This window comes from Pinus tabuliformis, chromosome 3_1 (genome assembly GCF_031772625.1).
Source record: "Pinus tabuliformis cultivar Carrire ecotype Pingquan chromosome 3_1, CPIR1, whole genome shotgun sequence".
Lineage (NCBI taxonomy): Eukaryota > Viridiplantae > Streptophyta > Pinopsida > Pinales > Pinaceae > Pinus > Pinus tabuliformis.
The window spans coordinates 636,665,025-636,690,746 of record NC_142301.1 but is presented as its reverse complement, the minus strand read 5'-3'; the positions used below and the strand labels follow the sequence as shown (position 1 = coordinate 636,690,746).

Below are 25,722 nucleotides of genomic sequence, written 5' to 3'. Positions count from 1 at the left end.
CCATGTTGCTAAGAAAATCTTGGATTCCTTGTTGGTGTGTCTTTGTTTGGTGTCTTCACCTGTGATTCTTGCTGCTCCTTTTTTGCTATATCATCTTCTTCCATTAGTGGAATTTGTGAATCAACTATTTTGTCTATACTACTATTCAACGACTCTTGTTCTTTAAACACAACATCTTTCCTAATTATGATCTTCTTGGGGATAGGGTTATACAATTTGTAAGGTTTTGATTGCTCATTATAACGAGTAAATATGCATTTTTCACTTTTATCATCCAATTTTCCTCTTTGCTCTTTAGGTACATGTGCATAAGCTACAGATTCAAATAATGTGAGATGAGATATGTTGCGAGACATACCTGACCATGCTTGTTTTGGTACTCTGTTAATCACACTCTTTGTAGGAGATTTGTTGATCACATAAATAGCACATGCAACTGTGTCTACACAATACTCATTAGACAAGTTTCTTCCTTTCATCATGCTTCTTACCATGTTCATAATTGTCCTATTCATTCTCTCTACTACACCATTCTGCTGCGATGTGTACCTGGTTGTAAATTGTCCTGTAATTCCATGTTGTTTGCAGTAATCATGGAATTCCTTTGAATCATATTCTCCACCACGATCTAACCTCAATACCTTGATTTGTTGATCACTTTGGTTTTGTGCTAAGGCTTTGAATTCTTTGAACTTTGCAAAAGTTTCAGACTTCTGCTTCAAGATGTAAACCCAAGTCTTTATTCTATAATCATCAATGAAAATGAGGAAGTAACAACTTCCACCAATCGACTGTGTCCTCATAGGTCGACACAAGTCTATATGCATTAACTCAAGAGGTTTCTTTGCTCTGTATGCAACACCCTTTGAAAAGCTTTCACGGTGTTGCTTTCCCAAGATGCAACACTCACAAGTACTAGTAGGTTCTTTGATGGTAGGTAATCCTCTAACCATCTGTTTTTGCTACAACAATCTTAAACCAGAAAAATGCAATTTTCCAAATCGAAAGTGTCATAACCAATAATCATTAGAAAATGCAACTGTAAAAGAACTGACCTGATCACTGTAATTCATAATTAGAGGAAATATTGTGTTCCTCGTCATCTACACCTTCGTTATTAGTTTCTTGCTTGAGGGTTTGTCATATATAACACATTCTTGACCTTGAAAGATAACTTTGTATCATTTCTGTGTCAATTGACCAATACTTATCAAATTATGTTTGAGACTAGGAACATAATATACCTCTGAGATTGTCTTCCTCTCCCCCTACTTGGTCAGTATGTTGACCACTCCTTTGCCATCTACATCCACAATCTTGTCAGTCCCCAACTTTACCTATGTTTTCACAGATTGATCCAAATTTGCAACCAAATTCTTGTTCCTTGACATGTGGTTACTGTAATCATTGTCTAATAGACACACATTATCAGAAGGTTCATGCATGGTATGGAAAGCTAGGAATATGGAGTTAATACGCTCTGCAGTGATAGCGGCTCTCTCGTTCCCTTGGTCAACTATCTTCTTCCTGCAATGACGATCATAGTGAGCAAATTTATTGCAATAGTAACATTTCACCTTTGATTTGTCAAATCTTTGATTTTTGCTGAAGTTTTTGCAGTTGCTTCTAGAGCATCGTGACCAAATTTATTGCAATAATAACATCTCACCTTTGATTTGTCAAATATTTGATTATTGCTAAAGTTTCTGTAGTTTCTTCCACTTTCATGTTCATGCTTTTCTCGTCCATCTCTCTAATTTACGACAGTCATGACTCGATTCATGAAAAAATCAATGTCCTATGTCTCCTTCATCTGCAGACTTTCAAAATGTCTCCAAGTATTTTGCAAGTTAACAATATCGACTTTGACTATACCTTTATAGCTTGTTGCCAATGTATCCCATGCTTCCTTTGTTGAAGACATGATCATAATCTTCTAGAACACTGCTCAGTCCACTCCCCGCTGGATAAGTTGCAACGTTTGTGCATTCTTTTTCTTGTGTTTCTTTTATTGTTCCCTCTCTGCATTAGTGAGAGCTCGTTCTTCTGCTTTATTCTTAGGTTCTGAAAACCCAAACTGGACATAATCCCAGACATCATGAGCGTGGAACATAATGAATCACACATCATTAAAATTAAAAATTAGAAAAAACATCATTCTTCAGAAATCTTATTGTTTTTTTTATTATAAACTTGCAAAACTTAAAAAAAAACAAAATTATATATATCAAAAAAAACCTTTTAATATAAAAGTTTTATAAAATATATATATACATATAAACCCTTTATAAATCAAAAAAACTTTATGGAACCCTTCAAATAAATAACCTTTCGAATCAAAATCGATTCTTAACAAACTTCCACCCACGTGACTCTTTCTTTTCAAAACAAGCCACGTGAGGAGAATTGTAGTTAAACGAAATTTGTGCGGTTGTCTGTGTTAATTAAGTGTGAAATTTCCTTAAAAACCAAAGGGTAAGTTTTTTTTGTTTTTTTGTCTCACCAAGGTTCTCAACATGGAAAAATTAAAACATCACATTTATCCAAAATAGATTAGTTGCGGCTTTTTTTTATTGACTGCAAAAACTTGATTCTTAAGATAAATCTGGTAAAAAGTATTTAACCTTTTCCAATTAGGAATTGGCTTAAAATAACAAATAATTTGACATAAAACCACACAACTTTCGAAACTCGACTCGACTCTCTCCAACTCCTCATACAGAAATAATTAACTTCTTTTAACCGCAAACACGTTGAACCACACAATCGACCTATCAAAAACCATTCGGCGATCACCCTAGGTTGGATTCTCCATGGCAACGGTGTATTCTTAAGAGATTGAACGTATTCAAACGGTGTATTTAAGCTCGGAGATCTTGCCTAAGTTATCTCTCACTATAGCCTTTGTTTGACCACGAAGGTCCAAGAGAGAATCGAGGGGCCTGAATGTCGGCTGTCTGGTCGGTTGGATTGCCGTCGGAATGGCGCTATTAATGTGGTACGCTTTCTGCGCGAGAACAGCTAAACGTGGAGAATGAAACGCACAGACAGGTCTTTTCAACTTTTTATTAAATCTTTGTGTAACGCACAACCGGGGCAATGAAATCACATTAAACCTAGCCTTGGATGGCGGTTCCTATTTCGTAGATGGATTACCTAGTCAGAAGAAAAATTAGCCGAACAATAGATCCGTTGGTTCAAAAGTCAACTCGGGCCTCATCCACATGAAATCCAAATAGGGTCGCCTTAGGCGAATTACGAGTTTAAGGTAAGCCACTGACATGCCATTGCTTGCCGGTGAAGGGAATGCACCTTGCTTTGTAAAGAGGCGAGAGCATCTAAAGGCCTCACAAAATTAATAATAATTAACTAACTTTCTGGTTGAGTACTCCAATAACACAAACTCACAAAAGTAATAATAATTAATTTTGCAGCTGAGTACTCTAATCACACAAATCTACTATAGGATAAAGGTCAAATTTCCATCGTTGTAGAGAAAGGTATTCCCTAATGTAACTTTCAATAAGTTTCAATAGGATTAAGGTTACATTTTCATCGTTGGGGAGAAAGGTATTTCCTGATGTAAGTTTCTATTTATTCAGAAACATGGATGCTTTAAGTAAAGGTTGTATGTTCTTGGAATGATGAGGAAAACTATGGTTAATAATAATGTTCTTTGGATTCAGTTGGAATTGTGAGGAAAACTGAAGTCAAATAGTCATGTTTTTTTGATAAGTTGGAATGGTGAGGAAAACTAAAGTTGAATAGTCATATTATTTAGATCTAGATGGAATGGTGAGGAAAAACTAAAATTGAATAGTTATTATTGGGTTTTACTTGGAATGGTGATAAAAACGGTTTGCGATTCGCATGGACCTAAAGAGTTTTATCATGGATCTCATCTTAGACTACACTATAGTCTATATTTATGTTGGATTTCATCTAGATTACTCCACCATATTGTGGATTCATCACCCTGGTGAAGAAAAGAAAAGTAGAGTTTAGCAAGGGCCATTTAGTAATGGTTTCAGAAAATTACGTTGATAATACCTAACTTTTTTAAATGATTTTCTATTTACTTGCATACGTAATGGTTGCGCAAAATTACGTTGATGCTACATGATATTTTCCCGTGGGTGGCAATGACTGATTCGGAATATTCGTCAGTATTTAGCATGTAGTTTGACTTATGAGTAGAGAAGGGTAAATATTTCCTAACTTGTAATTTTTAGGCGAAGATCAATGAACAAGGTGATGGATAATTAGCCGTCAATCTCCCCATACCATCTAATTTTAGATGGTTGCTTCTTTAACCAAAAAAACCTTTGCAACAATCCATATGTCTCTACCACATTAGTTGTGTGGTTACCTAACCCATAAATATACTCAATTTCAATTTTTCCACGTAAATAAAAACAACCCCTCCCCTCCTACATTTATTTTGAAAATATTGTAAAAGGTTAGGCATAATTTTGTTCTCCTTATCAATACCTACTACTGTCCACGGATTCTTCTTACAGAAGACAAATTTGCCTTTGATACTTCTAGAATGACAGGATTTGATGGTATGGAAATCACCGAAAAATGAGAGGCTTGCAGTGCCGTTGGAAAAGGAGGATAAGGTGCCACAAAATATCAAACGCGGAAGGGACCGCTATAGAATATTTTTCAACCTTGGCTGCATATCTCCTACATTTATTTTGAAAATAATGTAAAAGGCTAGGCATAATTTTGTTCTCCCTATCAATACCTACTACTGTCCACGGATTCTTCTTACAGAAGACAAATTTGCCTTTGATACTTCTAGAATGACAGGATTTGATGTTATGGAAATCACCGAAAAATGAGAGGCTTGCAGTGCCGTTGAAAAAGGAGGATAAGGTGCCACAAAATATCAAACGCGGAAGGGACCGCTATGGAATATTTTTCAACCTTGGCTGCATATCCACTTTGTCAAACACACCATATTTTGTCATATTGAAATTCATATTCCGAATTCAACAACTGTTATCAGTGATAGATGTTTTTCATTGCTGGGTAGCTACAGATTTCTGTGTTGTTTTGGTTCAGCCCTCTGCTGGATCAAAATTATATTCTTGGACAGTGGAGATATCTTCCCTGCTCACCCACTGTAGTAGCTATGGTAAGAAATCTGTTTATATAGTAGCTTCCATCTATTTCAGACACATTTCATGTTGAGAAGATATGAATGGAGTTAAGAGCGTACCGATTTGATAATATAAGATTCATAAGACTGCAAGAAAATCGAGTTATGATGGATTCAATAATAGTCTCGGTTTTCTTTTGTAGTACTAGGATTATACTTTCTGCTTATACCTAAGGCTGACTGTTTTTGTCAATGAACCTAGACTGCTAAATGCAAAATTTTAAGAGGAAATTCTGTTTTGGTTTCAGCCTTTAAAGTCTTGGGTACTTTCTTTATTGTTGAACACAGTCTTTAAGCGTTGTACCAGTTAGAAGAATACTGAACGAAGTACTTTTCTGTCAATATCTGAATCTGCTGTATTTTCTTTCCAGGCGGCCGCAGACATATCAGAGGTGCAACTCCGGACTCAGGCTTTAAGGCCTTAATTTTTGTAGTTTAAAGAGTATTGTGTGGCAACTAGCAGCGTTTATTTCTATACTTTAAAGAATATTGCGTTGCAATTAGCAAGTTGCATTTTTTAATGGCCACGGAGTAGATCATTATCTTACTGTTTTTTATCTGGTTTATAAAATATCATTCTATTTATATTTAATATTAAATATCATTTTATTCTTATTTAATAAATAAGATGGAAGGATAGATGGGCAGCTAGTATGCCCTAAAACTGTTTTTGTTTGGTTAAGAGCTTTTCTTCTTAGGATGTAAGAAAACAGGCTAAGGGCCTTAGACCCAATAGCATCTAGCAGGAGTGAAAACCTGCTCCTTACCTACAGACCATCAGCGGATTATTCCAGGTCGTCTGGCTCCTTACCTACAGACCATCAGCGGATTATTCCAGGTCGTCTGGTTTTCCTCGAATAAAAGTGATAAGTCAGTCTCAGTTGATTATTCCAGGTGGCCTGGTTTTCCTTGAATAAAGGTGATAAGTCAGTCTGGGTTCCCAGATAGCAGCTAGAGATGAGTATCCTCACCGCTGGTTTGACAACAGAGTTATGATAGATTTTCCCACTGTATAAAAAGTATAAAAAAGCAATAAGCCATAAAATAAAAAGACAATAAAACATCATTAAACTTATTGCATAATATTTTCCAAAACAAAATACCAATTTTAATTTATAATAATATATAAATAAACTATTTGTCGTATCTGAGTGAACTACTTTTCCTTTTCCAAGGGACTAACATGTATCTTCTCCAGGCGGCCTACATGTCAGGATACAACTTAGTTCCCCTTCAAATATGGAAAAATAAATAACAGTAGTAATACAAAAATAATACTAATAAATATGTTGGTAAATATAACCTTTTAAGTTAGTAATGGTTGAGAGGATCACATCCCCGAAGAACTTGTGTGGAGAGGGATGAAATCCCTGAAGAAATTGAAGAGATTTAAGAGAACTCTACCTCCAAGAAGTAAAAAGATCTCAAGTCTCCTAACAAAGTTTATTATACGTTTGAAAGAGTTTTTTGTTATTAAACTCAAATAATCAATAGATGTGGAAGTGAAAGAAATTTTAATATTTGGGCAGAGTCTCTCTCATGTTCTTCAACTCACAAATAAATTGCCACTACTCATGTTCTTCAAACTCGATCCAGGAGTTCATTGAAAATTCGCGAGGAATGAAGCTCTTTACTTGCATATGGCTACCAATAGATAAGGAAACCCAAGCCCTTATATGTCTCTGCCATGGTCAGCATCAAAAGCCTTGCAATTCATTGTCCATAAATCCACATCACAACACAACCTTAGTCGCAAATCCATAGATTCAGGAGTTTGTAAATTCGTTAAGGATTACGTGTTTCTGTAGTGTAATTCGTTTCGTTCGCATGCTTGCAGGGTATGGCATGGAGTGCAACATTTTCATGGAAGGTACTTCAACTGTTGTCCCTGCAGTATAAGTAAATATGACCAGGATGTTCGTGAATGAACAATGTTGGTTAGATTGTCCTTACCAAAATTTCATAGTAATTTTACTGTAAAATTAATAACCCAATTGGACTTATTATTAGACACAGGAGTGGGGCTAGTAGAGGCTGGGTATGCAATATTTGGTATAGATTATGAAGGACATGGAAAATCGGATAGTTGAAAATAATTAATATTATTTTGTATTAATGGAGAAATGGTTACATAAGTTGTAACGTATCTCCTTAGTTTAGGATTTGTTCCTAGAGTTTAGGAGTTTGATTGCAACTACCTGATTTCTAGTGATGTAGTTAATAATGTAATCATTCATTTGATGATATAGTAGAGTGTACAGAGAGAGTTCTCTTTGTATGAGTGCAGTCTCCAGGTGCAGTACTCACCTGTGAGCTGTAAGTCCTTTTTTTTAATTCAAATCTGATTTTTATCTTGGTATCAGAGCACAGAGTAGGGATAGCCTTAATTTTTTTTTTTTATGATGCATCATTGATTATAGAACTGTAGTGGCATTTGTAGAATCAGGTGGACTGCAGTAACACCTGGAGCATAGGTCTCAGATGACTGATCATCTTTGAGCGCAGGAAATTGTTGGCGCGGTTTTGACGCGAACAGTTGCGCCATTTTTGAGCGGAAACAAGAGCTGGCGCGTGTTTTTTAAGGAACAGTCACGCCACTTGGCGCGGTTCTGAGGGTGATAAGCGCGTTAGAAAGTACAATTGGCGCAGAAAATCAAGGATTAATCACGCCAATTTTGTTTCTGGCACGGGTATTTCGCTGTCGAAGGATCACCAACCTCTTTCTCTTTGAAAAATCTACAATTTTTTGCAGATCAGAGTTGCTCGGTGGTGGCACTTTGAATTTCTGAATCTGTTCGGTGGCAGAAAATCGGAGTAGCCCGGTGGTGGTGTATTGGAGTTCCTGATCTACTCAGTGGTAGCAGATCGGACTTGCCCGGTGGTGGCTCATTGAAGTCCCTGATCTACTCGGTGGTAGCATATCGAACTTTCCCGGTGGTGGCGCATTGGAGTTCCGGATCTATTTGGTGGTAGCAGATCGGACTTACTCGGTGGTGGCGCATTGAAGGTACAATTTTTTTCAGCAAAACAGAGGTTCGGATCTGGTATAAGTCAATATGAATAACAGTTTAGAATCGTATCTCCATGAGTCTGGCAAACTCAATGGATCAAATTTCAACAACTGGAAATTCAAGATGCAAACTTTACTTGAAAGTGCAAATGCGTGGTCAATCGTGACAGGAAATGAGCTGAGATCGGGATCAGCCACACAAGAACAAGATTGGGATAAAAGGGAGACAAAAGCAAAGGTCATATTGAAGATGTCCATCAAGGACAATGTTATCCCACATATTAGAGACTGTAAATCGGTCGCTGACATTTGGACGACCATTAAAAACCTATACCAGACGCAGAATTCAAACCGTGTCTTGTCACTCAAAGGCAAGCTGTTTGCATTGAAGATGGAGGAGAATGAATCCGCTGCTGGATTCATTGCGAGAGTCAAAGACCTGAAGGACAGATTGGGAGATATCAGAGAGAAAGTTTCTGATTCAGATCTGGTCACGATCACGTTGAATGGAATGATTGATGATTACCAGACATTTATCACAGGGCTATCAGCAAGGGAGAAAGCCCCTTCATTTAAAGAGCTGATAGTGATTCTAATACAAGAAGAAGAGCGACGACAAAATTTGAAATCTGAGAGAAATGACCTTGCTATGATGGAAAAAAGGAGACAGTTTAAAGGGAAGTAGCATCAGCAACCACAGCAGCAGCAGCAGAGAGGAGCCAACACATTTCAAAATAGACCGTTTAGAGGTATGTCTGCTAATAATTTTCCCATCAAGAAATGTTTTTACTGTGGAAAACTTGGACATGAGATTAGAGATTGTTATAGGAGGCAGGCAGACGAAGGAAGAAACAAACAGAGAAAACATAAGGGTTACTTCGTTAAGGAAGAGGAGGATCATAGCCATGAACTTCGACTATTTATAGTCGATTGTGCTCTTTCAGCTTCAAAGGAAGATGAGGATGACATATGGTATGTCGACTCTGGAGCATCCTCACATATGATTGGTAAGAAGGATTTGTTTGAATTTCTTGAAGAATCTTCATGTGGGTCGAAAATCTATTTAGGAGATGATAGTGGACATGAGATCAAAGGACATGGTGACATTCCTGTAAAATTACCTAGCGGTGACTTTAGACACCTTAAAAATGTATTGTATGTTCCAGGAATTAAGAAAAATTTGGTCTCTGTCTCAATGATTACTGATCAGGACATGCAAGTTCAATTTTTTAAGACTAACTATGTCATTAAGGATAGCCAGATGGAAACAGTTGCAACAGGAGTGCACATGGGGAACCTGTACAGACTAGATGTGAAGAGTATGCCACAGCAAGCAATGGTTGCAGCTGGATCGACAGCCGAAAATCTCTGGCATCATAGATTCGGCCATCTTAATCTGCAAGACCTCATCCTACTTCAGAGAAAAGGTATGGTCGATGGACTCCCTGTTTTCCATAATGTTAAGCTGGATTGTGATGGATGTGCATTAGGGAAAATGCATAGAGAAGAGTTCCCTTTGCATGTTAAAAGAAAGGAAAGAGATATTTTAGAACTGGTGCATACAGACATCTGTGGACCCATGCAAACTAGGTCATTAGGAGGAGCATATTACTTTCTCTTATTTATAGATGATTGCACTAGATTTTAATGGGTATATTTTCTGAGTAAAAAGAGTCATGCTTTTCAGTATTTTAAAGAGTTTAAATCCATGGTAGAAAACCAGACAGGAAAAAGGATAAAAATTCTCCACTCAGATCAAGGGGGAGAATACAGGTTGGGAGAGTTCATGGATTTCTGCAAGCATCATGGGATTGTGCAGCAGTTTACAGTGCCTCACACTCCATAGAAGAATGGAGTGGCAGAACGAAGCAACAAAACTCTTGTGGAGTGCGCGAGGAGCATGCTTCAAGGTAAGGGTCTATCAAATGTTCTATTAAAGAATAGGAGTCCTACTAGATGTCTAGGCTTCAAAAACCCTTTTGAAGCATTGTTTGGATTCAAACTAGCAGTGAGTCATTTAAGAATATTTGGTTCAAAAGATTATGCTCATATACCTAAGGCAGATAGGAAGAAGTTAGATCCTAAAGTCCTGAAATGTATATTTGTTGGATATGGCACTGAGTTCAAGGCATATAAGTTATTTAATCCTGTGACTCAGAAGGTTTTTGCAAGCAGAGATGTCATATTTCATGAATAGGTTGAAGAAGGAAAGAATGACTCTAATAGTGAATGGCACATTCCATTTCTATTGGAAGAAAACAGTGAGGAAGATGAAGAGTAGGAGGAGAAACAAGAAGAAGAAATAACAGATGATGTAATCAATGAAGATGCAAGTTCGGAAAAGGTTGAAATTGAGGTATGTCCCCTACCAAGGAGATCAGGTAGGAAGACTCGATTATCTTCTAAATTGAAAGGCTATGCATTAATGTCAAAGATTTTAAACATTGTAGAACCTGCAAATTATGAGGAAGCAAGTAAATATAATGCATGGAGGGTTGTAATGTATGAGGAAATAGATTCAATAAATAGAAACCATATTTGGGATTTGGTTAAATTGCCTGAAGGTAAAACCCCCATAGGATGTAAATGGCTGTATAAACCAAAATTAAATGCAGATGGGAGTATAGAGAAACTTAAAGCTAGACTGGTAGCAAAGGGTTACTCACAGCAAGAGGGAATAGATTTCGATGACACATTTGCTCTTGTAGCAAAATTAAACACCATTAGAATGATAATTTCCTTAGCAACAAAACGCAAATGGCAGCTACACCAGCAAGATGTCAAGTCTGCATTTCTGAATGGTGACTTGAAAGAAGAAATTTATTTAGTAAAACTTGAAGGTTTTGTGAAAAAGGGACATGAACATCTTGTGTGTAAATTGAAAAGGGCACTTTATGGTTTAAAACAAGCACCTAGGTCATGGTATGAGAAAATTGACTCATTTTTTGTTCAGCATGGCTTTCATAGGAGCTTGAATGATCCAAATCTGTATACCAAGTTTAATAAACAGAGGCAAATTATTTTGATTTCTTTGTATGTAGATGATATGATCATAACAGGGAATGCTAACAATTTGATCAAAGAAATCAAACAACAGATGTCACAAGTGTTTGAGATGAAAGATCTCGAAAACCTTCATTATTGTTTGGGATTGGAGGTATGGAGAGACTCTGGACAAACTTTTCTCACTCAAGGAAAGTATGCTAGAAGCTTGTTGGAAAGGTTCAGAATGGAGCAGTGCAGATCAGCAGCAACACCATTACAGCAGAACTTAAAGTTGAGCAGTGACGATGGTACTAAACAGGTGGATGCTACCATGTACAGACAGCTAGTTGGTAGTTTGATATATCTGACTACAACTAGACCAGATTTGGCATATTCTGTTAGTGTGTTGAGCCAGTTCATGTCAAAACCACTCGAAAGTCACTGGGTCGTAGCAAAAAGTGTGTTGAGGTATCTTAGTGGTACTAGTAATTATGGCATTTTGTACACTGACACTTCTGATGTTATTCTAGCAGGTTTTTCAAATTCTGATTGGGTAGGTAACTTGGATGATCGAAGATCTATCACAGGTTATGAATTCAGCATTGGATCTGGGGTCATAGCATGGAGCAGCAAAAAGCAGCACACTATAGCTCTATCTTCATGTGAAGCTGAGTACCAAGCATTGTGTGCAGCCACATGTGAAGCTATCTGGTTGAGAAGACTTCTCAACGATGCAGGAGAAGAACAGAAAGAATCAACTAGTATCAAAACTGACAACCAGAGTACCATCAAGCTTGCATACAATCCAGTCTTTCATAAAAATACCAAGCATATTGACACTCAGTTTCATTTTGTTCGAGAGAAAATACAGTCAAAAGAAATATGTGTTGAATATTGTAAAACTTGTGATAACATGGCTGATATTTTTACTAAGCCTCTTGGGCGTGTAAAGTTTGAATTGTTTAGAGGGATGCTAGGAGTTTAGGATAATCCTTTCTCCATTAAGGCGAGGAGTTGAAAATAATTAATATTATTTTGTATTAATGGAGAAATGGTTACATAAGTTGTAACGTATCTCCTTAGTTTAGGATTTGTTCCTAGAGTTTAAGAGTTTGTTTGCAACTACCTGATTTCTAGTGATGTACTTATTAATGTAATCATTCATTTGATGATATAGTAGAGTGTACGGAGAGAGTTCTCTTTGTATGAGTGCAGTCTCAGGTGTAGTACTCACCTGTGAGCTGTAACTCCTTTTTAATTCAAATCTGATTTTTATCTCGGATGGAACACATTGTTACATACAAAGCTTCGATGAACTTGTAACATATTGTGCAACATTTTTCAGGAGCGTAGCTGGTATGTATAAATGGGACTTTTTATGCATGCGATATATATAAATGTTATGGTGGGTATGTGTAAATGGGACTTTTTATGCATGTGATATATATAAATGTTATGGTGATTTGTGTTCATGACGATGATATGGAAATTATTTTGCAGAGGGCGTTGATTACAGGGAGAAAGCGAGGTTCCTTTATTGAGAATCAATGGGAGGAGCTGTGGCACTTCTCATCCATCGAAAACAGCCTAACTATTGGAATGGAGTTATACTTGTGGCCCCTCTGTGCAAGGTATCATTTATATAAATATTTTACATTGCATGACTTGGAAATATTTATATGCGAGGTTACTTTGATCATATTTATTATAGATAGTGGACGAATTAAAGCCTCACCCTTTAGTGATTAGCATATTGAAGCAGTTAATTGCTATAATTCCAACATGGAAGATTGTGCCCATTAACGACATTGTAGATAAAGGCTTTAAAGACCCAGAAAAGAGACAGAAGGTAATCAACTCTACTACTGACATTATTTGATTCCTTCTTACCAAATTGTACCCAGTTTGCAGAAACAAGTTATTAATTCTCATGGATTGCTCCTTACTCCAATATCTTCAAGTACACACAAATTAGGGCAAATCCCTATTTTTATCAAGGTCCCTCGACTCCCTTGTCTACTGACGGCTTACGAGATCTTCATGACAAGTTTGGACATAGAGAAACGGCTGGATGAGGTACAGAGATCCAACATTGAATTCAATCAATAAGTACTATATGGTTATATGGTTATGATGGCCATAAGGAATTATATGATGCAGGTGACCTCGCCCTTCCTCATTGTTCATGGTGAAGCCCATAAATTGACAGACCCATCCGTGGGCAAATTGCTGTATGCTTCTGCCAGAAGCATAAACAAGACGCTGAAGCTGTACCCCGATATGTGGCATGCCTTGACTTATGGCGAACCTGCGGGGCACATTGAATTGGTATTCTCAGACATCATTGCGTGGTTGGGCAAGAGAAGCGGAGCAGTAGGGTGCCCTGAAAACACCCATGTAGAGAACAATACCGATTCCACAGAGACCGCCACGAACATGGGAGCAGAAGGAGAACGGTAGGTTTCCAGCGACAACCAAGTGGGAGTGGTAGAATGATAAAATCGTAGAATAGACAGGAAAGGCATGTGTCGTGCAGTGAGTGGTGAAAATCTTTTTCCGTGCAGGAGCCGACAATCTGCTGTGAACGGAAATGAGTTACGGGCCATTATCAAAGCTGAAATAACAAAACGCGCATGGGTATGGAAATTTTATAATTTCATGTGGTTGTATTTTGAAATAGGTGTAATATTTATATCCTTGTGTTGGAATGGAGGTAATATTTCCGTTATATGATATTACTAATAATGATTAAACCAAATATTAATGAAGCGGTTTCCTAAATAATTCTTGACAAGGTAATCAGGTTTTAAGATGTCAGTGGGTAATGTTAATTAGCATTACCCAGTTTTAATCAATTTCGTAAAGGAACTATTTTATTTAGTAAGAAGCAATAATGAATTTAAATTAACATTAAGGTTTAAGACCTAATTAATTTAAATTTCATTGTTTTATAATTTTTGAATGATAAAATAAAACAATAATAATAAATTAATATATTAAAAAACTATAGTTACAACTAATCATAACTATATTTAATTTTATGATAAAAAAAACCATTTTTAATATTATTTTTTGTATTTACTTAAAATATTAAAAAAAACACCATATAAATTAAATATATACTTTCTAAATTTTAGCATGTTGTATTTAATTACCAATATTAAACATCACTAAGATATGAAATTAATATGTTTAGGTGGATTTGGGTGTGACTTGACCTAGCATAAAATTCCACTAGACTACAAGCCCGTACATTTGACATAGTATAAAATTCGACGAGACTATGAGCTTGTACATTAAGGATGTCCAACGCTAGAATCGAACCTTATATGAAATCAAATTATTTTAACCTGCATAGATTACAAAGTATAAACTAGAAACTGCAGAGCACGAAGAAGTTGTTGGGCTATATAATGCATGCTTCAAGTTGAGGGCCAATAATATTAGAGATAAATATTTACCAAAAAAATACAAAAACAATTTGTAATCTTTCACTTAATCTTTCACTTTATTAAATTACAAATTATTTAAAGGTTTTGAACAAATAAATTTATATGGTCAACAAAAAAAACTATTTCGTTATACCGGCTGCGATAGGCATAATAATAAATTAATAATGTCTAAAAAGATATTAATAATTAAAAAAATAATAAGTGGCATATAAATAGTGATTAATCTCAATTTATATTTTTCAACGTCATACGAGAAAGGAGATACAAAATAAAAGATAAAATTTTTAAATATTATAGTAAAGGTCTTATGTAAACCTCTTTTATTGCAATTTTGATAGTTGCTTTGTACAATGTGAATATTTGTGAAGGAGATACAAAATAAAAGATAAAATTTTTAAATATTATAGTAAAGGTCTTATGTAAACCTCTTTTATTGCAATTTTGATAGTTGCTTTGTACAATGTGAATATTTGTGATTTATGGATTGTTAATTCTCAAGCAAATTTTAATGGACTTTGTTTTATATTATCTTGTTTAATAAGAGTAATAGAAATATTTTGAAGGAATGATTTTTTTCATAGAATCTCTACATTATTATAAAATCTTACTAAAAGATATGTTAGAGGTTTTATAAGTGAACTTCTAGGTTTAATTTATATTTGATTTATAGCTTCAAGAACACTATTGACAATTCCTATCTCAATATGTATGTTTGAAGCATCCCCTTAACTCCAACTCCAATAAGCAATTTAAAGTTTAGTGTTTTCTCATTTTCTTGAGTAAAATAGTTGCCTCTTACTCTTATAGCAACATTAGGTATCATAGGGTGATCTAGATATCTAGAAAATTGCTTATTGTGACTTTGTAGATTATTGTTTATTACAGAAGAAGAAACAAAAATATGGTATGGCTCTATGAAATAAATATTGTGTAGAAACATCTAAAAAATTATACGCAATAGTTAGAAGTAATTTCCAATGTTCTATAGTTTTAATTACATCTAAAACATTGATTAGTTACAAATGATTGAAACATTTTTTTTGCTGCAGTTTTTCCATCATACTTAAATATTGTATCTAGTATCACAAAATTGTGAATGAGTTTCATAGTTCTTTTGTAAGACCTTGGCATGCATATAAAAAGTTATACCTAATAGGCAGGGATTATCCTAAATCACTAACAAATATAATTTACCTCACTCCTAAAGGAATGATAAATTTTTTAGGTAAAGGTTAGTGAACCAAGGCATCAATTTTTATTAACAAATTTCTTCCAATAAAACTCATTTCATCTATTAAAATATATTTATGTTTCATCTCTTCTTGTCTACTAATTATACATGAGCCTTGTAAATTAATTGTCTTCGATTGGTATATGAAGCCAAAAATACATTGTCGTTGCAAATAGATTGAGAATTGTAACACCCATAAAGGGTCTTCTCAAGGATGGATTTAGTTTCAAAACATGTTTGATAGATACAATCAAATAATACTTTATATACTTGGAGTTCCTCGGATTATCTTACATAGTAAATCTATAATGTTCAAGGATAATATTATGTGCTCTTCTTTAATGAATCCTTGGATTCTAAAATGAATAAGACTTTCCATGCTTATCAATAAAAGTGTACTTCAACATTTACTTTTGAGATATTAAATATATTGCAAAGTGGAAGTGTCTTCAACCATAAAATTAGAGTTCTAATTATGCATAAATTGGCAATCCCTATGTCCAAACATCTAAAAGTTATAAAATCATAATCCTTGTGTCCATTTATTTTTATGAAATCCATAAATGAACTCTCACTCATGTTTCCTGCAGTTTATATGCACATTCGAAATTTCTTCCTATTCTTTAAAGTCAAATCGGTCCACTAAAGAAAATGGATTATAATCAACTTACCAAGGTTTGTATCAATATTTTTTTCAATTATGTAATATATCAACATATGTGTAGCTTATATTTTATAAAGATCACGAAAATTCTTGCACAATACTCACTCAACCCAAAATAATATTTATAAATTTGTCATTTCTTAAGGAAAAATAAAGTTTAATCGAGGAAACACATGTACAATAGTTCAATTTTTCCATGGTAACCTTTTAATGCCACATTAGAATTTATCATACAACCATACTTTTACAATATAAATCCATGTAAGGTTCTCTATATCCTTAACTTGTGATATGTATCAATAAGAAACTTATTATTGTATGTATTATATGTATCAGCCTATATTTGTTTGAAAACCTTCATGCCAACATCTAGAACCCTAAATCGATGGTTACATTTAGAAAGATGAAGTTATAAAATAAAATGGCATATCTATTTTGCACCTATGTCCCTATCAATAATGTTTTTATATAACAAACTCCTATATGCAAGTGCCCATACTTTATTTTGGTTCTCAATGGAAGATAAATAAATCAACATATTATGGAATCCTTTGATCCCTTTCATATTTTGATGCACATTTTGCTACATAATTAATAACTATTTTTAAAAGAATAATTTTTCAAATTATATCATCTCCCCACATCATCAATCTAGTGTTCCTTCACCCTTAGACTTGAAACACAAACTAGGTATAAAGAAATTATAAATCAAGGGAAAATGTATACAATAGACAAATAAGATGAAATATGGGAAATATACCTTTATATTATTATAATAATAATAAAATGTTCATTTGCCTCTTAATGTGAAGTAACTTTTCACTAAGAAAAGCGCCAAATACAAATATACCAAATAAAACATGTCATAGCCTTATATTATCTTTAAATAAATTATTGATATCAAAATCCTAACTATTTATGTTCCCATAATTAATGAGTACCCACTGACATGCCTTTTAATTACCTTTCTATTTTCTTAAAAAGAAATCCAAAAGATTGTGCATTTAATTTTCAACCAAGGTTTGTATGGAACTTGCAAATTATCATGCATTATATATGCTAGTATAATATGTAGTTTTTGTATTTTAAATTAATGTTGTAGGACAATATATTAATATGATTTCATAAGTCACTAAAATAAATACATGCCACATTGCAATCAAAATCACTCTTGCACAAAATTAAAGAGCATGCTTGTGACGATCCTTTTTGTTAACCCTCTTGTAAATATTGTTATGAATTGTAATTCAAGTAAATAATGTGAAAATGTAACACATTGACTAGCTGAGGGAAGTGAAAATGGATTCAAAGGACTAAGGTGGAGTCACTTGTAAAAACAATCCACTATATTTATCTCACCACCTATCTCCATGATGGATTTATGGCACTATTGGTGTAAGCATTGAATTTAGGGAATGGGCTTCCTCAGTGAAAGACGATCCATGTCATCTTGGTTCTTGTGAAAGACTTGGGTATGATCAACACACATGGAAAAGTACCTGAAGGAGATGGCAGATAGGAGATGAGGGTAAAGAGATAATTAGTCAAGCAAATATGGGAGGAGTGAGATAAGCAAAAGAGAGCTCACCAAGAAAAATAACAAGTGAATGTGAAAAAAAGAGGAGAATGTAGAGTGTGAAATGGGAAATGGATGTGAATATTCAAAGAAGAGATAACCTTTTATAGCTTGTGTTTTATTTCAGGATGATATTCCCTATGTTTGTTAAGGCCTATTTGTGTGCATATGATTCGGTTGGCTAGGGAGAGTTCAATGGAGTTGAGACACTCAAGTACTTTCCATAGATAATAAACCATTAAGTACTTTCTTAGTGAGCTGATAAATCACCTAGTAGTTACTAGCCTTGGGGCTAATAAACCACTAGGAAATTAGTTTTGGCTGATTAACTACTTGATAAGCTAAGGCACCCAGGAACTAGCTAAAAGTACTAAAAAACCACTAAGTGGCTAGCCTTGGTGATGATAAACTACTTAAGTACTTGCTCAATAAGATAATAAATTTCCTAGAAGTGGACTCTTTACTTCTACAGTACTAATTCGTCTAATAAACCTCCCTAATAATATATTCCTTCCCTTAGAAATAAGATATAACTTACTAAGCCTTGGATGAAACCTTTTTCTTGTTGTTCTACTGAACAAAGGGTCAATGTGATGTTACTATTGGGGGCTATTAAGAAACCACCTAAAAAATGGACTCTACTTCTTACCATTTGTTGAATATTTGTTGGTGAGAGTATTCTTGAGAAATTACCTCCTCAGAATCAGAATCTGAATCATGGGTAGCTAGTTACAAGAACTATTGCAACATAACTAGCCTTTGGTCAGGTGGAGAGTTGAAGCCCCTCCCTAAGTTGCCAATCATTAAGCTATATCGATAATTGTATCAACTTGTACTTATATTTCATTATAAATGTTGAATGATATTTTTATGGGTTATAACAATGAATGTATTAGTATTTCTCATGGAGGAATGGTGTTATTCTTGGTTTCCTGTGATGAGATACATGTATGATTTCTCTCATGGTTTGAAAATGGATTTGCAGACCCCTCTAACTGTTGATAATAGATCTTGAATGCGTGGTTACTTACCTAGTATGTATGGTTATTAGTTGAGCTCAATTGTTTTTCACTGTGTGTGATTTCTATTGTTGATATGCATGAATATCATGGATAACTATTATGTGTATACTAGTGGAATTTTTTGGTAGATGCATGTGAAGCATGCTATATCAATGAATTTGGTAGTGCTTATTGTAAGGAATTCAGATAGTTTAATTCCTTACTATGGCCATGTTAAATGTAAGCAATGTTAGTGAGGGAATGAGGGATGCATATGTATTATATTAATGATGTTGAGCATTTCTCATCACCTAGAATGGATTTGTAAGTCATTGGAGTCCTTAAGTGATCAGGCGCTCAAAATTAAGCTCAAACCCAAAGTGGCAGAATCCCGATAAACTTAGCTTCAAATCGAAGTGATTGTCATCCTAATTCCAACAGTGTGAACGACACTCGAATCCAAGGTCATATGAAGAAGTTAGAGCAAGTCAAAGTTCATGTTTGACTTGGATATATGGTAGTAGAAGATGACGTGGCAGGACTATTCAACGAATGGGGAAGCGCGAAGTGGCAGGCCATCATTGGCCCTGCATTACACAAATCACATATTATAGGCAGGTCAACATTAAAGAATTGGCCCCAGAACAATCCAGGGTGCGTTGCGATAAAGGCAATCGTACATCGTAGAAGGGAAGTACTACAGAAATTGACCCCTAGCGTATCGGGTTGGGATGCGATAATCCCAATCACAGATCCCACAGCGCAGAGTCCCATATATATGTTACCCCCTGACTCCACCGATTTGGATTTGCGATGGATCCTTAATGCGATAATATTATGGGATTCAATTGATATTTTTGTCAGGTTCATCATTTATCGCAATCACATATTGCCCACGTTGCATTCACAACCATAAGACTCGCCGATTGCGATTTGTGATGGAGCTGTTGTTACTATTAGTTTTGGCCGCCACATGGTGCAATTTTTGCCCAGTTCGCGCTTTTTGGAGAGAAATTGTAGAATCATGCCAGAAATGGTGCAATTTGTGAAGTGAATATTGGGAAAACTAGGAGAGGTCATAACTTCTTCAGTTCTTGATCAAATTGGAAAAAACAATAGGCTAGATAGCCATTTCTGGATATTTTGGACTCATGGGAATAGCTTTCAGAAGCATTTGAGCATTGGAAACATGTAATTTTTTCACTTTTGAGCATAATAGAGAGACCCAAGCCATTACAATCTAGACCAAGGAGACATAGCCTAGGAGGGGTGAACTCCTTTGTCATGTTCTTGTTGTAATGTGTTTTTGATGATGTTTTGTACATTTTTATGTTGTTGTTTAGTCTCTTATTTATGTTAAATTTCTCATAAAAGTAACATAAAAACTCATCATTTTATTTGCAAAAATTCATGAATTCTTAAGCACAATGAAATAATTTTGTTTCTAATCTGAGGAGGATCTTAGCACAACAATCTAATATTCTAAATCAGATCAAATTTGGTACCAGAGCACTAGGTTTGCTTTGTGAAAGAAGGATTTAACTGTTTGGAAGTTTATGTCATGCTTACAAGGTTAAAAATCAAAAGAGGAGAAGGGAAGATGGTTGGAAGCCTCGAAGGTGGGTGAAGGGGAAGGAGAGAAATGTTGCCATAATCTCCAACACCAGTTTAGCCTCGAGTTGCAGTTGAGACTCCAGAGATCATGTCTCATGAAGGAGAACCTACAAACATGATAGAAGATGAGAAGACCTTTAGAAAGGCTTTCTTTGATATGGCAGAGATGGTAAAGGTCCTTTATGAAGAGAGGAATATGAGGTTGCAAGGGGAAAGTTCCAAACCTCCTAAAGGAGAAGGCTCTTCAGGAGGAGGTAATGGAAAAGGAGGTAATGGAAATGGAGAAAACCCTCCACCCTCTCCACCATCTTCTTCATCTTCTTCTTCACAAGCATCTTCACCCTCTTCCACTAACACAACCCTTACTCATACTCATCATCATACTTCAAAAGGAACTGGTAAATCAAGTTTTCTTAAAATTGATGTTAAATTTGAGCTGCCCATGCATAATGGTGAAGTGAATGCAGAGAAGCTTGATAATTGGATTCATCAGTTAGAGGTCTAATACAGGATTCAAAACCTTCGAGAGGATGACATAAAGATTCGGTTAGATTCCTTGAGAATGGAGGGTGCAACACTGGTATGGTGGGAACCAAAGACCCAAGAGGAGATTAAAAAACATGCTAAGATCTCAATTTCTTGGAATGATTTGATTGTTGCAATAAAAAGACAATTCTACCCTCTAAATTATATGTATAAAGCCATCATGAATTGGCAAAACCTTAGACAGCTTAAAGGTCAAAATGTGCAAGATTACACCAAAGAATTCAGAAAAAGGTATTTGATGTTAGGTGTAGATTTGCAATCACAGGACACATTGTTGAAGTATATAGGGGGTTTACATAGTTACCTTAGGTATACTATCTTAATGTTTAATCCTAATAATGTAGATGATGTGTCTGTGAAAGCCACTCACCTTGAGGCAAGAGGGGAAAACACCCTTGAGATAGGTAGTAAAAATTCATTTAAGAGTAGAGGAAAGGAAAAGGCTTTCAAAGGGAATGAAACGAAAAATGCATGTATCAAAAAATAAGGAGAGAAAGTCACATGCAAACATTGTTTCAGGGATGGTCATGATGAAGCTCAATATTGGAAACTTCATCCCGAAATGAGACCAAAGAGAAACAACAACAAGGGAAAAGAAAAGACAATTGCAACCACTCAACATGATTTGGGATCTGATTTGGGTGATGAAACTAAAATCACAGCCATGGGGTTAAAAGGAAAAGAATACATTGCTAGCACTAGTTCTTTAAACTTGCAAAATGAAACTCCAAATGAGAAGAGGAGAATATAAGCTTTTCACATAAGGGTGATCTCAAAACACAACAAGATTGATACGATTTTCGATAGTGTCTCTCAAGCCAGTCTTCTCTCTGAAAACATTGTCAAAAGTTTAAACTTGGAAACCGTTCCACATAATAAACCATATCCACTTGGATGGGTCTGTGACAATGTGCAATTTCAGGTTACTAGAAAGTGTAAACTGAAATTCGCCATTACTACAAATTTCATACATGAAGTGGAGCTTGATGTTGTGTTGTTAGATATTTTTGGCATAGTTTTGGGCAGCCCATACATTTATGATAGAAAATATATCTTCCATAGACATGAAAACAAATATCATTTATTCAAATATCGAGTAGAATATATTGTGAGAGCTCATAACAAGAAAATAAATCTTTCGCTTGTTAATGTAGGGTAGATGAAAATACTAGTCAATTAGAGCAAGAATTTTGTGTTTCTAATGATCAAACCCAAGAATGATGTTGATAATGAAGCCTTTAAAGGTTGTGAATCAAATTTGAAATCTCAATTGGTTGACATATTTAATCAATATGAAGACATATTTAAGGAACCAAAGGGATTACCTCCCAAGAGAGGAATCCAACTTGAAATACAGTTGCAGCAAGATTGTCCTCTTCTTAACATCAGCATGTACAAGATGTCAGTGATGGAAAGCACAAAAAATTTGAGAAAATTCAAGAGTTATTGAATAAAGGGATCATCAGACCATATTCCTCGCCATGTGGTTCACCTATTGTCTTAGTGCCAAATAAGGATGGAACATGGTGCATGTGTGTGTACTTTCATGCATTGAACAAAATTACAGTAAAGAACCGTTACCCACTGCCTAGAATAGATGATTTACTTGATCAATTGAAAGATGCAAAATACTTTACTAAGATGGACTTAAAAAGTGGCTACCATCAAATTAGAATAGCTGAAGCGAACATGTGGAAGACAACATTCAAAACAAAACAAGGTTTGTTTGAATGGCTAGTTATGTTGTTTGGTTTATGTAATGCTTCCTCTACATTCATGCGTGTGATGAATGACGTGTTGAGATCATTTCTTGATGACTTTGTCATAGTATACTTAGATGAAATCCTAATTTTCAGTAAATTTCATGATGAACATGTCATGTATGTAAGAAAAGTACTTGATGTCTTGAAAAAAGAACAATTGTATCTTAAGATGTCAAAGTGCGAGTTTGGAAAAACTTATTTAGTTTACTTGGGTCATATTATTGGAGGAGGTGAGTTGAAAATAGATCCCTCCAAGGTTGATGTCATTGTGAATTAACCAAGGCCCAAGACAATTACTGAGGTAAGAAGTTTTTTGGGAGCAACCCAATATTGGAGGAAATTCATTGCTAATTTTTCTCTTATAGTCACTCCTTTACATGCATTGACAAGTGTGAAAAAGGTTTTCAGTGGGGAGGCAAACCAAAAAAGGCCTTCGATGCATTGAAGGAAAATATCAATACAACTCTGGTACTTGCACTTCCAATCTTGAGACAGTCATTTGAGATTCAGACTGATCCTAGCGACTACGCCATGGGTGCAGTCTTCATGAAACATGGTAAGCCTATTTTTTTTAATTCGGAAAATTTTAATGGTGTAGTGATTAAATATCCTACATATGACAAGGAATTGTATGCATTGGTGCAAAGTGTGAAAATTTGGAAACACTACTTGATGGGTAAGGAAACAATCATTCGCACTGATCATCAACCATTGAAATACTTGCAATCACAATCAAAGTTGCAGCAATCAAGGCACTTGCGATGGATGGGTTTTTTTAAAAAATTCCACTTGGTAATTAGGTATAAGAAAATGATATATAATAAATTTTCTGGTATGATTTCTAGGCCTATTGTTAGTGCAATGACTTTACTCAAGAATAATTATGGTTTACATGAAAGTTATTTTGATAAATATGAATTAGATAATGACTTTCAAAATATTTATGCAAGATTGAGTCAAGGTAACCAAGTAGGGTAATTAGATTATCATTTTCATGATAACTTGTTGTACCATCTTGGCAATATTTGTATTCCACAGGGAGTAAGAGTTAACATCATAAGAGAGGCACATACTTCTCTTATTGCTGGTCATTTTCGGTGTAAGTAAGACGGTGGCACATCTATAGAGGTATTGTTATTGGCCTCGTATGCTTGAAAGTGTGTCTCGCTTTATTAAAGGATGTTCATTATGTGCAATACGTAAGAATAGAAATAGGAAGTTAGGATTGTACACACCATTTCTGGTTCCTTCACAACCATGGGAGAGTGTTTCTATGGATTTTGTAGGAGGTATTCCATTGTAAAATAGAGGTCCTGATTATTTGTATGTAGTTGTGGATAGGTTCAACAAAATGTGTATTTTTATGTCATGTAAAAAGAAAGTTACAACTAAACCAACTGCTCAGTTATTCTTTAAGAATGTTTGGGTGCATTTTGGATTGCCCACATCCATTGTTAGTGATCAAGATTCTCTCTTTTTTGGGAATTTTTGGTCAAGCTTGTGGGGATTCATGGACACCAAATTGAAGAATAGTACAACTTTTCATCCACAAACAGATGGTCAAACAGAAGTGGTGAATAAAACAGTGATACATATTCTTTGTGGCAAGCATCCTAAGTTGTGGGATGAACATTTGCAATATATTCAACATGCTTACAACTGAGCCAAGAACTCTTCAACTCAAACTTTGCCATTTGAGGCATGCTTGGCAAGTAAGTTGTGGGATGAACATTTGCAATATATTCAACATGCTTACAACTGAGCCAAGAACTCTTCAACTCAAACTTTGCCATTTGAGGCATGCTTGGGATACTTGCCTAATTCTCCTTTGGATTTTATTTTTGGCAAAGATGTTGCTATTGAAGGCCATGGCAACATAGACAAAGAAATAAAGTTCATTAAACAAATCCAATTAGTACACCAAAAGGTTCAAGAACAACTTCAGAAAAGCCAAGGCAAGTACAAAGAGAGGCATGACAAGCATCATTAAGATCACAAGTTCCAAGTTGGTGATGAAGTTTGGCTTCACATTAAAAAGAGAGGCTGCAAGGAGAAGGTAAAAATCTAAAACCAATTAGATATGGTCCATTCAGAATTTTTGAAAAGATTGGTAACAATGTCTTCAAGTTGGATTTTTCTTCATATATGCAAATTTATGTTGTTGATAATGTTCAAAATTTAAGGTTGTATGAGCCTCCTTTGATTGAACATCAAGGAGAGAATATTCAAATTCCTTCTATTGAGGAATTTTCTCCAAAGTTCCTTGATGAGATTAAGCAAGACACTATACTTAACAGAAGAACAAGGATATCAAAATGGGGAAGTGTCCATTATCTTTGAGTGGGGCTCAAGGGTAGAAATCGTTTAAAATCCAAATCAATAGAGGTTGGAAAGGTGAGGGAACTGTACCCTCACTTGATGGACAATTGAAAGTGATATTTTGGGGTCCAAAAGGCTTCTAGTGGGGAGGACTGATCAGATGCTCAAAATTAGGCTCAAAATTATAGTTGAAGAATCTTGATAAATTTAGATTTAGATCAAAGTGTTCGTCATCTTGATTCCAATGGTGCAAATGACACTCAAATCTGATCTCATATGAAGAAGTTAGAGCAAGTCAAAGCTTAGGTTTGACTTGTACAGATGGTATGAGAAGACGATGTGGCAAGACTATTCAGTGAATGGGGAAGCGCCAAGTGGCAGGCCACCATTGGCC

At 35.2% G+C, this 25,722-nt stretch overlaps 2 protein-coding genes across 2 annotated transcripts; both read left to right on the top strand.

The window, feature by feature from the left end:
• The first annotated feature begins 4,737 nt into the window (after positions 1–4,737).
• LOC149188690 (caffeoylshikimate esterase-like) lies at positions 4,738–13,950 on the top strand. The gene is made up of 5 exons (XM_089411690.1): positions 4,738–5,143; positions 5,539–5,559; positions 12,663–12,793; positions 13,074–13,238; positions 13,323–13,950. The coding sequence occupies exons 3-5, from the start codon at positions 12,710–12,712 to the stop codon at positions 13,620–13,622; spliced, it is 549 nt and encodes a 182-aa protein (XP_089267816.1). The 5' UTR covers positions 4,738–5,143; positions 5,539–5,559; positions 12,663–12,709; the 3' UTR covers positions 13,623–13,950.
• On the top strand, positions 8,224–8,862 carry LOC149188691 (uncharacterized). The gene has a single exon (XM_089410041.1). The coding sequence runs from the start codon at positions 8,224–8,226 to the stop codon at positions 8,860–8,862; it is 639 nt and encodes a 212-aa protein (XP_089266167.1).
• Positions 13,951–25,722: the final 11,772 nt, after the last annotated feature.